The 17326-nt window shown below is 35.4% G+C and overlaps 1 protein-coding gene across 6 annotated transcripts in view; it reads left to right on the top strand.

Moving 5' to 3' along the window:
• hdac4 (histone deacetylase 4) overlaps nt 1-17326 on the top strand; it is a 260575-nt gene that overhangs the window by 225578 nt on the left and 17671 nt on the right. For all 6 annotated transcript variants that reach the window (XM_016491248.1, XM_016491241.1, XM_016491256.1 and 3 more), the window contains 2 exons: nt 9982-10100; nt 12069-12202. In XM_016491248.1, coding sequence (XP_016346734.1) covers nt 9982-10100; nt 12069-12202 — 253 coding nt within the window. The remainder of the gene's footprint in view (nt 1-9981; nt 10101-12068; nt 12203-17326) is intronic.

A 17326-nucleotide genomic window follows, 5' to 3' on the forward strand; every position in this document is an offset into this window, starting at 1 on the left:
CCCTCTCTCTCTCTCTCTCTCTCTCTCTCTCCCTCTCTGTCTGTCTGTCTGTCTCTCACTCTCTCATGTTTTCTGTCATTAGCTACTCTGCACCAACCTTTCTCAGTGTTTGATTTAATGATCCCTCAAGACTGAGAAGGGAGAACACAACACTTCATATATTTCTGTCTACTGCCTTCCTGCTCACGCCTTTCTTTCTTTCTTTCTTTCTTTCTTTCTTTCTTTCTTTCTTTCTTTTATTTGTTTTTTTACATTCTATAAATTTTTATCATTTGTTATTTTTTTATAATTTATTTATAATTGTTATTATGTATTATTATATTATAATTTATATAATTATTTATTTTACATTTTTAATTTTATTTATGCATTTATTTTTATATTTTTTCCCCCTATTTTTTTTCTTTCTTAGTGTAACTTGGTTCTTTATGATGTGTTCTCTTTTATTTGTTCTTTTCCTTATTTTTCCATATTTTTTGTTTTTGTCTTCATTTATTTTTCTTCTTATCTTCGTTTATTTTATATGTTAATCCTTTCATTCTTTGTCTGTTTTTCATTTATTTTTTTTTCTTTCTTTTATTATTCTGTTTGTTTGTCCTGTCTATCTTAGTCTGTTTTTGTTTTTGTTTGTTCATTTGTTCTTTATCTATTATTTGATTATTTATATTCTGTCTTTTGTTTGTATGTTTGTTCATTCTGTATTTTTGTTTAATAATTTTTGTCTTTTGATTTTGTTCTTTTTGTTATTTGTTTTTGTCTGTCTTTTGTTTGATTGTTTCTTCAGTATCTCTTCTTTAATTGTTTGTTTTGTGATTGTTTGTTCTTTAGTTTTTTTGTATTTTTGTTTATTTGTTTGTTCTCATTCTTTTGATTATTTTACTTTTTTGCTTTGTTCTTTCATTTGTTTTTGTTCCTTCTATCTTTTTCTCTTTTTCTATTGTTAGTTCTTTTTGTGTGATTTGTTGTCTTTATTTTGTTTATTTGTTCCTTCGATATCTTTCTTTAAATTGCTTGCTTGTTTGTTCTTTATTTTTTTCTTTATTTGTTTATTGTCTTCATTTTGTTTATTCCTTCTGTATCTTTCTTTGTCTTGTTTTCCTTCTTTCTTCTCACTTATCACTTTCCCTCTTAATGCATGCCTCTTTCTTGTTCACCCTCATTTTTTTTCCTCCTCTCTCTCTCTCTCTCTCTCTTTCCCCCCTTCTCTCCCTCCGCTCGCCGTGTTTCCTCCTCAGTGATGTTTTGTGGGCCTCTCGAGACAATGCATGCCTTACGGGCAGCACCTTCTTATTTAGACCCAGCCAGTGCCACGTTGCATTTGCAGGGGATCAACCCTAAGATGAAGAAAGGAGGGAGAAAAAAGATAAGAAAATTGGCTCTAATGAAAACCAGAAGCCCAGGCACTCTCACCATGAACTTGGAAACAGAAAGGAGAATTGAAGTTAATTCAAACCAGCTCTTTGCAATGCCAGATGACAAGGCTTTGAAGTGCCCCCCTCCCCGCCGCCTTTACTCTTTGCGTTCTCGCTTTTTTTTTTCGTTGGACGGGGGAGCGATTGGAAAAGCCTTTGAGACTGATGGATAGCCATGTCTAGCGTTAACCCTTCAGAGGCCATTTTTTGGTTTTACAAGTGCAGGATCTTCTGCTCCAAACCGCTCTTGGCATGTTCCAGCTCTGGGATTTGGTGGACCCGTGAGGTGGGATCGGTTTTCGAGAGCCTCGTGGTTCCAGTCCATGTAATTTGTCTCAGTCCATTGCAAGGAAATTTGCCCAGGCTAATACTAATTACCAGTCATAAATCCTTGCCTCATCTTGCACGTCATGGTTGAGTCTTCCTCATCTGCGGATCCGTTTTCTGGGTGCCCCCCTGGCAAACATGACAGAAAGTTTCCCTGAATAAGCTTTTGGACAAGGATTCGGAGTTTGGGGTGGAGCGGATGAGCATCTAGAGACATGGTGGTCGCCGTTTGTCTTGTTCGTGCCATGAGAGGAAGATGTTTCCAGAATGTTTGTGTGAGAGACAGAAAGAAAAAGCATTTACAACATTGTTTATCCCAGACACGCGGTCCTGTGCTCTCATGCCAAGCTCCGCTGTCTTCCCACCGACCCCACAGCGAGGCAGATGGGCTGCCACTGGGGAGAAGAGGAGGAGGAGGACGATGAAGACCTTCTCACGCTCTGTAGCTTCATGTTCCTGAGACTCCGAGCCTGTTTTCACACTTGCTTTGATTGTTTGGTCCGAACCACAGTTTGACAAATTGTGAACCGTCTTGGAGTTCACATGAATCGAACTTTGATTGTTTGTTTATGTCTGTCTTTCTTTAGCTTGTTTGTTTGTCCTTTTTTCTTCCTTTCTTTTTTGTTCTTACTTCCATCCTTCATTCCTTCCTTTGTTTCATGTCTCTTTGTTTACTCATTTTGTCTGTTTGTTTGTAGTTTTTCTTTTTCTTTCTTTCTTTCTTTCTTTCTTTCTTTCTTTCTTTCTTTCTTTCTTTCTTCTGCTTGTCTCTGAGAGGGAATGTGCCAGTTTGTATGAGCTTTCTTTCTTTCTTTCTTCTGCAAGTTATTCTTGATTACTCTCACACAAATTGCAAGTTCATATGAATCAATCTTTCAAACCATCTCAGGTGCAGTTCCTTGTTGCGCATCATAGTTCAGAAAGATTTAACATCGTTAAATGCAACTTTTTATCTCACAATTGACTTTTTTCTCACAATTTACTTTTTTCTCACAATTGCAAATTGATTTCTCACAATTTAGACTTCAGAATTGAGTTTATATCTTGCAGTTTTTAGTTTATATCTAATAATTTAGATTTTTTTTCCTCAGAATTGTGACTTTATTTCTCACAGTTGCGAGTTCATAGGCTTTTTCTCGCAATTTTGATTTTATAAATATCAAGATTTCAACTGTGCAATTGTGAGTTTATATGTAGAAATTGGAGAGACAATTCAATTCAAAATAGTTGCAATTCTGAAAATAAAAAGTCAGAATTATGAGATGTCACAATTGCAAGTTTATGTCAAAATTGCGAGAAAAATGTCAGAATTGTGAAATTTAAAAAAAAAAATGCAAAAACCTTTTGCAGAATTGAGATGTTACCTCACAATTGCAAGTTTATATGTTAAAATTGTGAGAAAAATGGCAGAATTGTGAGATTAAAAAAAATGCAATAACCTTTTATTTTTTTATTCCTTTGTGTAACAGACTTCCGTAATATACTGTATATATCAAAAACAAAATTATCAAATTTACTCGCTGAAATGAACAAACATCTTTTAACAGAATATGTACTCAGTTCACTAAAACAGTGTGAATAGAAATGGTTTATTTTACATTGACAAGGTTGGTAGATTTTTTAAATTGATACAAGAAACCAACATTTTTGTGAATCGTCCATGATTCGCAGCCAATGCTGATCATCTCAAATTGGCTAAAAAATTGACCTGGCCAATATTTAGTCTTGTCTGTTTTGAATTACTTGTCATATCTGCTTGCAAATAAAAATTTTTTAAAAAAATGTATGTTAGAGCATAACTTTGAGTATTTGTCCTCCTGTTTCGCCCTTGAATTTCAGCTGCAGTGATAGTGAGAGAATCCAGATATTTGCTTTCTTTCAATTATGTCATTAGTGAATGTAGAGCCCAAACCGCAGTCTGCAGAGATCCTCTCTGTGAGTTGTCATTTACTGATCTGACTGTCAAGCGGATGATCCGCTGGATCTGAAGGGGCCCCTGCATGCGAGTTCTGGGGGAATGTGATACTGTGTTCAGGTGCAGCGTGTGAGGCCATGAACATTTCCCAGAGGCCCTCTCTGTGCAGAGTGAGCTCATGACTGATGAGAGGAGCAGCGTATGATGCATGCTTAGTGTTTGTGAAGGACTCCACTCGCTGTCTTTATGGACAGGCTTTCATCAGTCATGGAAAAATATGGAAATATTAGGGAATTTTAAAGTGTTTTCCGGGCCTGGAAAAGTGTGTGAAGTACCTATTGTTTTTGTTCTTTTTCATGGAAGTCCATAGAACTGTTTGAGGTAGAGTTAACTTTTTGACCCTTTGGTCTATGTGTGTACTGTGTATATTTATTATGTATATATATATAAATACACATTCATACAGTATATATTTATGAAAAATATGTAATATTTGTATATGAAATATACTTATATATAATATAAATATATACATGTAAACACATGTAAATATTCAAAATATATACTGTATGTATGTGTATTTATATATATATATACATAATAAATATACACAGTACACACTTCTTTTTTAGGGTAATTGGTAATAAGGTAATTGTGTAAAAAAGGTAATTGTGATTTTCACTTCAAATGTCAATCCAGAATTTTCACTTCAAATGTCAATCCAGTAATTAAATAATAAGATAAAATGTATGGAAAACGTCATGGCAAGTCACTAGTCAGCAAGTGTGGGAACAGTAGCAGCAGTTAGCAGTAGCACTAGTTAATTCTAGTTTCAGAGAAGAGAGGTGACGTAAAGACGTCAGAATAGCAGGAATCTAGTGTGCGTGTGAGAGTCCCAGTCTGGAGCAAACACATCAAAGGTCAAAGGGATTTGGCAGAGGCCCTATCTTCTCGTGAGAAATGATCCCTTGGCTTCTCGTCTCCGTATCCTGCTCTGGAGCCTGACGCCGGGTCTCGGTAAGACTCGCACGGGAGCTCCTTGAGGGAAAACATCACATAAGACCTGCAGAACTGAGCGTGCTTTAAGAAAGAGGGGCCTCCTGCTCATTCGCCGACACTGTTGGTCTTCAAAGTGGCGTGGTGTGATTTGATTTGTGTGCTTTTTGTGTCTGTGTGGTCTAGCCGGTGATTAATCCCGCTTTTTTTTTTTTTTTTGAGGCAGTTGGATTGAAATGCAGGAATGATCATATTCGTCAGCAGAAGCGGCTATAAAGAGACCAAATAAGCTGACGGTCAGCAGAGACAGGAGTTTGGATGGCTCCTACTTCGAGCAGGATGCAGCTACGTGGGTCGTAAATCTCAGCATCCATGGCCTAATTAGTAAAGCTCTTTTTCATCCCCGCATCGACGCTGTCTGATTCATGAGAGCTTTAAAGAAGACTTTTCCACACGGGTTTGATAATTGATCGTGCGGTTTCCAGAGAAGAGGCGCGTTTTTTGTGGCGGGCGGGCAGGCGGGGGTGGGGGGGTGATGATGCAAGCAGTTTTGGCGGGTGCCAGAAACTCGCTCGTCTCCGAACATCAAAAGGAAAGACGGAAGGTTCTGGCCGCTCGCCCGCACCGCTCATGTCATACCGAGGACCCCTCTGTGAGTCTGTGGCTGCCCTCAGAGTGCCTGTGGCCTGTGTGTTAAAAAACTAGAGCTTTGATTTGCCCAGGGCTAGACTGGAGGAAGACTTTATGTGGGCGTCCTGCTGCTGTTTCTGGCAGGTTGGGAGGCCCTTGATGTGAGGTGTCACCTGTGATGGAAAGTGTGACCATTGAGCAAAGCTCAGCCTTTTTTTCTTGCTGTGTTAGTGAATAAAGGTCTCATTAATAGGCATTTTAGCCTGAGATCTTGACCTTGAAGAGATCAGTGCAGCCAAAAATAAAAATTCATTCATTTATTCAACCTCATGTTGTTCCAAAACCTGACTGACTTTGTTCTGCAGAACACAAAGAAGGATATTTTAATAAATGTTTTTGTTTTAAGTGTATTCAATACCATAGCACAGGTGCTATGTTCAGTTTCAGTGAAAAAAAGCAGATATTTAAACAACTGAACATTTAAATGTAGTCAGAAATGCACCTTTTGCTTTGTTGCGTAAAATAAATAGGGGACCATTTACACTCTAACTATCTATCTATCTCTATTATATATGCAATTATATTGTATAGTATAATATATACAGGTGCATCTCAATAAATTAGAATGTCGTGGAAAAGTTCATTTCAGTAATTCAACTCAAATTGTGAAACTCGTGTATTTTACATATTTTACTTCAATTTGACATCATTTAACCCTCACTTACAGTTCACATTTATTTTATTTTATTTATTTGCTTTATTCTAATACTTTAAGAGTGTTGTTAAATGTAATCTTTGGCCAACTGAAAAATCAATACATTTTTTATACTGTACATTATAATGTTGTGAGGTCTTTATTTATACAAAATAGTAACATTTTAATATTGACAGTTTGGGCAAAACATTAAAATAATTATTACATTTGGCCTGATATATCAGACAGAATTTTAATATCCTTGCATGCCTAACATAACACATTTTTTTGATCCTGCAAGTTTATTTTCAACCACTGATTTAAAGGCCTCAACATGTACTAGCACGAGTCACTGTTGACCGTCAAAATAGTATCAAGCGAGCTTGTTTTCACCAGCTGCCCACACAGACACCACTGCGCTTACCCAGACAGCACCGAAAACACCGCATGTACTGCGGCCGTGTGATGACATTTCAACCGCTTTTCTGTGACGCAAACCCTGTTCGACTCTCAAAGCCTGCTTGTCATCCTCTCTGAAGCCGTTAGACCTCCGGTAAGTCGGGCAGTGCAGTCAGCTGGGTTCAGTGGGGCGCAGGGCGGAATTGAGGTGAGGTTAGGTACTTTAGGATGGAAAATATAAAGCACAGCTGTGGACTTTGGCCATCTTAGGAGCTGGGCCGTTTGCCCGCCTGCGGCAAGAGGACAAGTGCCATGTTCCAGAGGCCAGTGAAATTCCAACCACATCCAACCAGAGCTGAAGTATATTGTGCAACTGGGCACCACAGTTAATGCAATGCAAATAGCTGCGTGCGAAAGAAACCTCCCTGCGAGGAGCATGCATGAGCCATCATCACCATGTCTAATAAGGGTAAGCTGTGTCATGTCAATGGAATTATAAACAAAAAAAAATAAGATACAGTTCCATTCAAAAGTCTTATTTTGTTTCTTATTTTTCATAAAAAATGTTTAGCATTCAGAATATTTGAGTGTTGCAAATTCCATCAAAAATATCTTAATTTGTGTTCCGAAGATGAACGAAGGTCTTACGGGTTTGAAACAAAATGAGGGTGAGTAATTAATGACAGAATTTTCATTTTTGGGTGAACTAACCCTTTAAGTACTTTTATTTGTAGTTTGTGTGGAAGAATGGGCCAAAATCACACCTGAGCAATGCATATGACTAGTTTCTCCATACAGGAGGTGTCTTGAAGCTGTCATTAACAACAACGGCTTTTGTACAAAGTAATAAATAAATTTCAGTAAGTGTGTTCAATACTTTTCCCCTAGGTCATTCCATTTTATTACACAGAACTTTCTTTTTATTAGAACTTAGAACTTGTTTTGTTTTCTCTGTATGTATGGATTACTTGGGTTGTTACTGACATCTGGTGAAAATTTCATGTCAATAGCACCTTTAGAAATATATTTACTGAGAAAAATGGTGACGTGTTCAATACTTATTTTACCCACTGTGTATATGTATATATTTAAAGTAAACTTACTGCAGGAAATCTTTATTAACAGACCTCTGCCATTTAAATGGAATCAAGCCTGTAACGTCAACTACACCTACACTGGAGCAAAGAGCACCAAGACTCCCGCCCCACCAAGACCAGTTATATATCCAATTTCTCCAGCTGCAGTTCAGAAAGAGAAATCTGTCGTCTTAATATAACCTCACAGCTGTGAGCCCAGAAGGAATGCAGGGCCTGGCCGCAGTCATAAACTCAAGTCAGAATATCCTCTGCCTAATCAATGTGCGTGTCGTCGTCTTCCGAAGTGAGCTTTGATGACCCTTACAAAGTCCGATCGCCATTGCCAAGACAAACTGAATCGGAGGGTGTGTGCATGTGCATATGCATGGATGTGTGTGTGTGTGTCTTACAGACAGAATGGCTGGGATTGTTTTCACGCCATGCACACACCCCAGTCATGTTGTCATACAACCTCTGCTGAGCTCCAGGCCGGCGAGTCCAACGGCTGTCTGTGCAACAGGCAATCTTGGTTTAGGAATCGCAATTTCGCCACATAATGGGCCGTTAAAACCGCACTCGTTCCATGAATCATGCTGAATCTAGTTTTGTTTCTTGGAATTTAAATGTTTCTGCTCTTCCCATGATGGCAACTGGTGTTTTGGGGGAGTTTGGACTATATTTAACATACAGTAGCGTTGCTTCATCATCTTTGGGTTGTTTGCCATGAATGTTTTAATGGATTGTTCGCACAAAAATTACAATTGTCATTTCATTTCCACAGCCTTATGTCATTCCAAAGCCTTATGGCTTTTTTTTTTCCAGTTGTGAAACACAAAAGAAGACTGTTTGCAAAATGTTTACACTGCTCTCTTTGATACATAGTCACTGAATAGTGACCAGGTCCTGCCGGGACCAATGAAAACGCCATAAAGACATCATAAATGTAGTCCATACACTATTTTAAAAGTCTTTTTAAGTCATGGAATAGCTTTAATTGAACATTAAGTCACCAGTCATTGATAATCTTGCTTGAAATGTCTTGGTCACCATTCACTTTTTATTGAATGGGAAAAAGAGCAAGAACATTGTTTTTTTTTTATGTTCCAGGGGTTAACTTTTATTTAAAATAGCATATTTCAGCACTTTCATTTTCTTATATGAATGTTGTATTTTAAAATTAAGGGGTAAATTTACTATCAGTTTGCGCCAGCGATAACCCTCATTTGGCGTAAAAAAAAAAAACTGTCAGGATTGCACACGCAGTGTGGAAATTAGTGCCGATTCCGAAAAGACGTAGAAACAGTTATTTTGCGACTTACCTTATTGAATATGCATTTGTAGGAGTTTCCCTTTTGATCGGTAAATTTATGGGAGGAGAGTATTTAAATTAATCACTCAACGCAATTTACGAAGAATTGCGCTCGTCAGTTCACTGGTATTTGCGGCATTATTTAACGCCCCAAAAAAAGCATGTCTTAAAGCAGGCGGTAATTTGCGCTGCTCTTGGTAGATTGCGCTGGTCATTATGGAAATGAGATGATGCACCTTGTCAGTAAATCACCTGCAGAATTTTCCCCTCCCATCGGTGCTTTTACAAAATTGCGCTCTAATGCTAATGTGCCCTGTTTAGTAAATCTGGCCCTTAGTCTTGGAAACTTTACACCATACCATTCTTAATTTATTTTTGCTCATTTTCACGTGTCCTTTATTTTATAGACTTTATAGACAGACCTAGACTTCTGAATCTTAAACCATGAAAATCTGTAATAAAAATGTGTTTTGCAACTATGATAATCTAAAGAAAGAGTCAACGTATTAAAACCATTTTAATATTTTTTGCGTGAAAATTATTTTTGGCAATTTTCGCACATGAAAATGAGACGCGAAGAAAATAAAGAACAATTATGGTAAATGTTGCTTGTGAACAGAAGTTTTTGTGCAATTTCCAAAGTCGAGCTGATTTTTTTGTTGTAAATGAAGCAATGATTATTGGAATCCATCTTTACAAGGAAATACCATTTCAGTCTTTCTACTTGAAAATGTCATGTTTAATTCAATGTTACTTGCCATTTCTTTGTAATTATTTATGACATTTACTTGCAACTTCTGAGAGTAAATAGTTTCAAAGTAAATCCTCCACCATTTTTTTTTTTTTTTTCAGTATAGCAAAGATTTGTTTAAAATGTCATTTCCGTCACAGAATTCTGTTAAACGCAATACGTAATATGTGTTATGGTGGACACTGTGATGGGAATTGTCATTTTTCATAAAAAATAACTGACAAAAATTCTCATGTGTTGCCATGTATCCATTGTTATTAGAAAAAATAAACTAGTGAAAATGTGAAAGGTTAGTTTTAAGTGGTTTTATTTTCCAGGTCCAGAGGGACAAAAGTGCACATAGCTGAAAAAACTACTTATAAATAATAAAGGATCGGAAAAACTCATGATGAATAACTAATGACAGAACTTTCATTTTTGGCTGAACTATTCTTGCGGGAACTCACATGCTCTTGTTTTTGTGTTTTTGAAGGACGGTGGTGATGCCAATTGCGAACGAGTTCGCTCCAGACGTGGTGCTGGTTTCTTCAGGCTTCGACGCTGTGGAGGGGCATCTGCCACCTCTGGGAGGATACAAGCTCACGGCCAAATGTAAGTGCTCTGCGTTCCCCTGTACTTAGGAAGATTCTCGTGGGATGAAGCAGTTGGGAGCAAAAGGATGAGTCACTGACATTGAAGTCAGCCTTTGTCCCACTCCTCTCTCTCACTCGTTTCTCATGTCTAAAAGCTTTCATTTCAGTCAAATTTATCATGTGCTAATACCACAAAAACAAGAGACCACACTCTTGTGTGCAAAGTCTAATCCCAGAAGGGAGGGATTGTACCACTCATCCTTTCTCATACTTCCAGATCCCTGATGTTTTTCCTTCTTTGTTCCCATGTGTGCGTAATATCAAGATGGCATTCCGGGCCTGTTTCTAAATCAAACATTTAATGATTGTTCAGCACTTGTTGTTGCGGTCCAAAAGGCTGCTTTTATCCTGTTCGAGGGATCATAAGGCCTGCTCTTATAGATTACATCTCCTGGTGAAAGCTGTCCATATGTCAGTGCTGGAAACGCAAAGTAGAAACACTGTTCTTTCAAAACATTTGCCCAGAGTCTAAAGAAAGACAGGTTGTCCGGTCTGAATTTGCACCATTCTTGCATCTAAAAGTAACTTTAAATCAGATTCAGTCTTCTGCTGATCTAAGAATGGCTCGATGATCTGTGACGTCAATTGTTTTTCATTTATCTGCTTATCTTAACAAGTCACCCATTAAATAATTCTGATGTTATTTAGTCAGCCTCATGTCGTTCCTAACCTCTTGTTCTGTTTTTGTTTTGTTTAATATGACGGTTCATAGTGACCAAATGTCATATGAGCTCTTAAAAGAACAAAAAAAAAAAATCATAAAAATAGGCTGCGTTATTTGTATGCCATATTTGTATTGCCATATTTGCCATATTGCCAAGTCATATGACAGCTGTGTAAGAAACTGGATGAAATGCATTTGTTATTCGCTGAATATGAGGCCTTAAGATAGGTTTATTATAGTTAACCAAAACTAAAACCATAAGTTTAATATAAAATATTTTCTGAAAATAAAATAATCATTAACTGAAATAAAATATTTAAAACAAAAATGTATTTCAGCCAATTGCCAAGGCAACATTTTTCATTTTTATTTACTTTAACTTGAAGTACTAAAGTAACTAAGACTAAAAAAACTAAAACTATGAAATAAAATAGATATATTTAAAAAAATAATAATAATAATAAATAAATCTAATCTTATTCAAAACATTAACCAAATCTATAGTATATGAATGATTCTTTAAATAATTATCATTTAAAAAAATTTTTTTCTCACACAAATGTATTATGACCACAAAGAGAATTGAGATGTAGTGCATTTTTATGATGCTTTTTAGAGTAGACGTGGTCAACATTAAATGTCGTTGTGTGGAAAAGAGCTGCGTAAACATTCTCTAAATTTCTCCTTTTGTGCATCAATACAAAATAAAAGTTTAAAACGACACCAGGATGCAAAAATTATAACACGTTTTCCATGTTGGGAGTACTGTTCCTTTAAAGCGCATTATGTGCATAACTATTCAGAGGAGCTGCAGTTCTGGTGCAGTTATTGTTGTATCAGGTTCTCAGGGGTTGAGCTGAGCTGGACGGTTCCTTCTCTTACATGTTGAAGAACGTCTCATTCGTGCCAGTGAAGAATTAAAACAAAATAAAATCATCTAGGATAGCCTTGAATGTGAATCTCTGGGGAAGGGAGGTATAGTCGGATGCCTCTATTCAAACAAAGATCAAAAGATGCCTGTGGCCAAAATACTAAGCCACATTTATTAAAATTAAACCTGCCTCATATTATACGTTTAGGCCCAGTAAATCCAGAGTGCCGTCTTTTTAACAGAGAGAATGTGATGTAATACTGTCTTATTTTCTCCCTCTCCCTCTCTCCATTTTTTTCTTCATCTCTGGTTCCTTTGATCAAAGGCCAGCCACCGGTTTCTGAGCGTGCTCTATAACCCCCTCTTGTATTTCCTGTCTCCCCCTTTGGCAGGTTTCGGCTACCTGACCAAGCAGCTGATGGGACTGGCCGGCGGCCGGCTGGTGCTCGCGCTGGAGGGGGGTCACGACCTCACCGCCATTTGCGATGCCTCTGAAGCATGTGTTTCTGCTTTGCTTGGAAACGAGGTAAGAGCTGACTGGAGATCAGACGGGGAGGGTGACTCAGGGATGGACAGGGCTTTATGAATGGAGGAAAAGATGAAGGGATTTTACAGAGTGACAACATCCTCCAGTGTTCGACAATATGGATTTTTTTCATTCAGATTTGACTTGCCCTGAAGCACTGAACAGAACTGGAAAAATAGTTACAATTTCCTCTCTTTCATTGTTTGGATAGTCAGATAGTCCTGCCTCAGACTTATGTTATTAAATGATGCTGTTTTATGCAACAGAAATTACAAATTTAACCTGTCTACACTTTCCTTTCTTGTAAAAAGTTTTATTTTAATTGTATTGTTTTTAAAATAAATTATATAAAATAAAATATTTTATAATTTATTTTAAAAATACATTTACAAAAATTATATAATCACACACATAATTTAGTAATAAAAATTAGTAATAATAATTTTAAATAATGTATTTAGTCCGATTGATAGTATTAGTGCTGTCAAACGATTAATCGTGATTAATCGCTTCCAAAATAAACGTTTTTGTTTACATAATATATGTGTGTACTGTGTATATTTATTATGTATATACAAATACTCACACATACAATAGATATTTTGAAAATATTTACATGTATATATTTATATAATTTATATTATATATAAATATATTTAATATATAAACATAACACATTTTTCTTAAATATATATGTGCATGTGTGTGGATTTATAATAAATGTACACACATATTATGTAAACAAATGTAAACGATTAATCGTTTGACAGCACTACTTTATATAGAATTAATTTTTATAGAAAAGTGGAGTTTATTATTTGTAATATTTAACATTTAAGATTTGTAGGAGACAAATTTAAAGCAAAAAAAATGTTTTAAGCAAATTATTTTTATAAGTTAAATATTCGATTTTAAGCATTCGTGCGCAATCTCCTGTGCAACAGTTGTTCTAAGCTAGATATAATTTTGAGTCAGGTGGACATCTTTTTACAATGCCTCGCACCATGAATTTTGTGTTTTTAAGGCAGTGCGCCAAGTTATAAATAGTTTAAGTTTTACAAAAGGATCTCGAGAACTATTGTGTGTCATCTACCTGGCTTTGAGTGCAAACAACATGTGTATGACACCCTCATTTTTTTGCCCAGTAATTCTGCGAGCTGATTTAAGAGTGATGATCCATCAGGTGAACTGAACCTCTGTTTCGTCAAGCTCTGTCCTCTTTCCTCCCACCCAGCTTTTGTCTAGGGCAGTGGTCCTCGAATCTGGCTCGCGAGATCCACTTTCCTGCAGAGTTTAGCTCTACCCAAACTCTGCAGGAAAGTGGATCACGCGAGCCAGTTTTGAGGATCACTGGTCTAGGGTGTCACAGACTAGATGTTTGTCAGGATGTGTAGTTAGCAGCACTCCCTTTGTGCTGGCCAGCCACCAAGGTTCAGCTGACATGGTCATAATCCAGCCTGAGGATGGGAGGGAAAGAATAGCAGACGCTTCACTGTCCACACACACACAAACAAGACAAATGAAGCTGTAGGGCGTAATTTATCTGCTTGTCTCTGTGTCAGAGGAAGAATCATTTCTTTTATGTTCCCATCTCTCATCTTCACTGCTATTCTTTCTATTCATCTTCTTTCATTCAGAGCCTTCCTTTCTGTTTCTAAATCAAATATGCTCTCATTTTGGCTCTGCCTTGCTGTCTGAACAGCACACTAAATCTAAATGAACCTCATAAGTGAGCGTTTTGGAACAGTCTACATAGGCAGCAGCTTATTGCATCCATCCTCAGTAGAGCTTGACATTAGCTAAGATAAATGTGCAATACTCTAACCAGCAAAAAATACTATAGTACAACCAAATATTAGGCCTGTAATGCTCACTAGGTTTTTGAATCTCCATCTCTGTACTTTCTTGGAGATTTTGAGTTGAGTTTGAGTGTCTCTTTCACCCCTCCTCTCCCCATATGGCAAAAACATGCATACATATGTGTGTGTGTGTGTGTGTGTGTGTGTGTGTGTGTGTGTGTGTGTACTGGTATATATGGTTTATGAGGACACATATATATATATATATATATATATATATATAAAAACAGTATAAAAAATACTGCTAATATGCTTATAAAATATTTGTATAAATAAATATATTTTCAGCTTTTCAGCATTTTTGTTACTTATATTTCCTTATATATTTTTGGCCATTTATAAATATATTTTTGATATACATATATTTACATATATATATTAATATTATTGTTATTACTAATTACAGGAAGGTACTAACTAAAAATAATAACTAAACTCCACTTTGTAAAAAATAATCTGTAAAAAAAATTATATATTTTTTTTTTCGTTACTATAATTAATATTTTTAGTGCTCATATTTTCTCATATATTTTGGCCATTTTTAAATTGTATTTCCAAAATACATATATTTACATTATAATGCATTTACAAAAAATGCATTATAAGATTAGAAACATATTTTCTTGATCCTTGAAGTACATTTTGTAATATTGGTATTTGAAAGTTAAAATATATTCCCTTAACCCACACTATTTAAAACAGATATTATTAACAGATACTGATCTTTTATGTATAATATTTAAAGTTAAGCATGCTGAAGTATAAATTATTATCTCCCGTCATTCTTTTGTTCATTTGTTCATACCTTTTCACTAGAAACAGTTATAATTTAGTTTCCAATGACCATTTTCTATCGTCTCTGTGACCCCTTATTTTTAGTTCTTCTGCTATGTAGTGATAGATTCCTCATGATATGAGCTACTCAAAGAAATTCTGATTAAAGTAAATAGAATTAGAAATAGAGTAGAGGAGATCCAAAAATAAGAATGGATTACAGGTCTGTAACAGGGACCTGCTGCAGCTCCATGTGTGAAGTGGCTTTTGTTTAGTTTTATACTTGTATTTAATATGGTTTCTTCACAAGAATTAATACAGTCCTCATATTGACTTTCCTAACATAGAGTGGTCAGTCATATTTAGTTGATCTGTTTGACAGAATTGCATACCAAAACAGTTTTAAGTGAAGTGACAGGCCTTGAGTGTGTTCGTGAGAGTTCTTAGAGTTTTCTTCAACTGAACAAGGAGAGGAGAACCTGTTGAAACCATCCACACAGACACAGTGAGCCTCTAAAACATGTTCAGTAGCAAAAGTGGTCCCAGCCTGTGTGGATCCCGACATTTACACTTGTGCTGAGTTTCTACGGCTTCGCTTTGCTGACCGCTGGGAGTTCGTGTGCAGAGCAGGACTCTTACGGTCAGATGAGAGGACAGGCCTCACTCCTGCTGTTACTGAAGCTCTAGAGACAAGCCTGTAAATACATTCCTGGAACAGTAAAAGTGAGCTGACTCTACTCCATTTCTGAGGATGAGAGGAAAATAAACAGGATAATTAGACAGCATGATGGAGCTTGTGTGCTCTCTGTGTCTTCTGCACCAGGAATTAGGCGTATGTTGATTAGCTCTGGCACTAGTTGACATATTTGGTATACCACAGTAATTTCAACTGTTGGAGTACAGAAAAAAAGTAATATTATAGCAATTTAAAGAAGTTATCTATTTAAATATATTTTATTTAAAAAGTAATGTATTGCTGTGATGCAAAGCAGAATTTTCAGCAAATATTATTCATCTAAATAATTTTCCACAAAAAAACACTATTTTTATATCTAATCCCTGCCCTATACTGGCAGCCAGACAAAAAAAAAACTTTAATATTTTTCTTATTTATATTAACATGTACTGTTTATTCAAGCCGGAGCTCACCAGGTTTGATAACGTCATATTTTTTCATTGCTTCCAGTATAACTATAATTACAGTAATTTATTTTAACTTTTTATTTGTTACCAACTGTTGAGTTATTATTATTATTATTATTATCACTTTGTCAGCTCATTATTCAAATAATAAAGCAATATTTGAATATTTAGTATAGTATAACCTTTCTATTATTATCATTATTTGTATTTATATATTATATTAATAATGTATATTAATGTAATATATATTAGATATAGAGAGAGAGAGGGATAAAAATATACACTATATATCTATATTTTATAAAAAAATATATGAAGTGCCAAACAGGAAACTATATAACTGTGACTATGTAAATCAGAATATATAAATGTAAATCAGAATATATAAATGTAAATCAGAATATATAAATACAGGATTTTTCAGGATTTTTAAATATATTCTGATTTACATTTTTATATATCAACAGTTTACATTGATATATTCAGACTTACATATATTCTGATTTATAAATATATATTCTGATTTACTTCTGTATATTCAGACTTACAACTATATATCCTGAGTTGCATTTATATATTCAGTTTAGTTATATTATACTGAGTTACATTTATATATTCAGATTTGCATTTATATATTCAGATTTACATTTATATATTCTGATTTACTTCTGTGTAGTCGCAATTTGCATTTATATATTCAGTAGTGGTGCAACGGATCACAAAACTCACGGATCGGATCATTTTTCGGATCAGCAAAAAAAAATCTGAAAGCTTATTTTAAGTACTATACCACAACAGAAACTACTATCTTAACTAATAAAGTCAGTAAAAAAAACTAGAACAATTACACAAATTAGATGAATACAACATAACAGTTGCAAATAAAGTCAGTAACAGTAGTATTCAGGTGCAGGAATGTAATAATTAAGTGTAAAATTACACAATAGTGCTCACCGCACAAGTTAAATACAGATTAATCTCTGTTAAAGCTGTGGTGTTATTTGATTAACAGACAGAAGCAGGTAGGGATGTAAAGATTCACTCAACTCACGATTCGATTCACGATTTTGATTTCACGATTCGATTCACGATTTATTTATTTTTTACAAAATGAGATTTAAGACAAATTATAAATGAAATGTGTCCATTTATTATTGCTTTGACAAAATGCTGCACATTTCTTAGTGAAATTGAAATATAACACTATAATAATATACTAATATAGCACTTGCATATTACTGCTCTTTTGTTGGTTTTGATTGCTTCTATTGTCCTCATTTGTAAGTCGCTTTGGATAAAAGCGTCTGCTAAATGACTAAATTTAAATATAATGTAAATAACAAAACTA

This window comes from Sinocyclocheilus anshuiensis, unplaced genomic scaffold, assembly GCF_001515605.1.
Source record: "Sinocyclocheilus anshuiensis isolate Anshui unplaced genomic scaffold, SAMN03320099.WGS_v1.1 scaffold1002, whole genome shotgun sequence".
NCBI lineage: Eukaryota > Metazoa > Chordata > Actinopteri > Cypriniformes > Cyprinidae > Sinocyclocheilus > Sinocyclocheilus anshuiensis.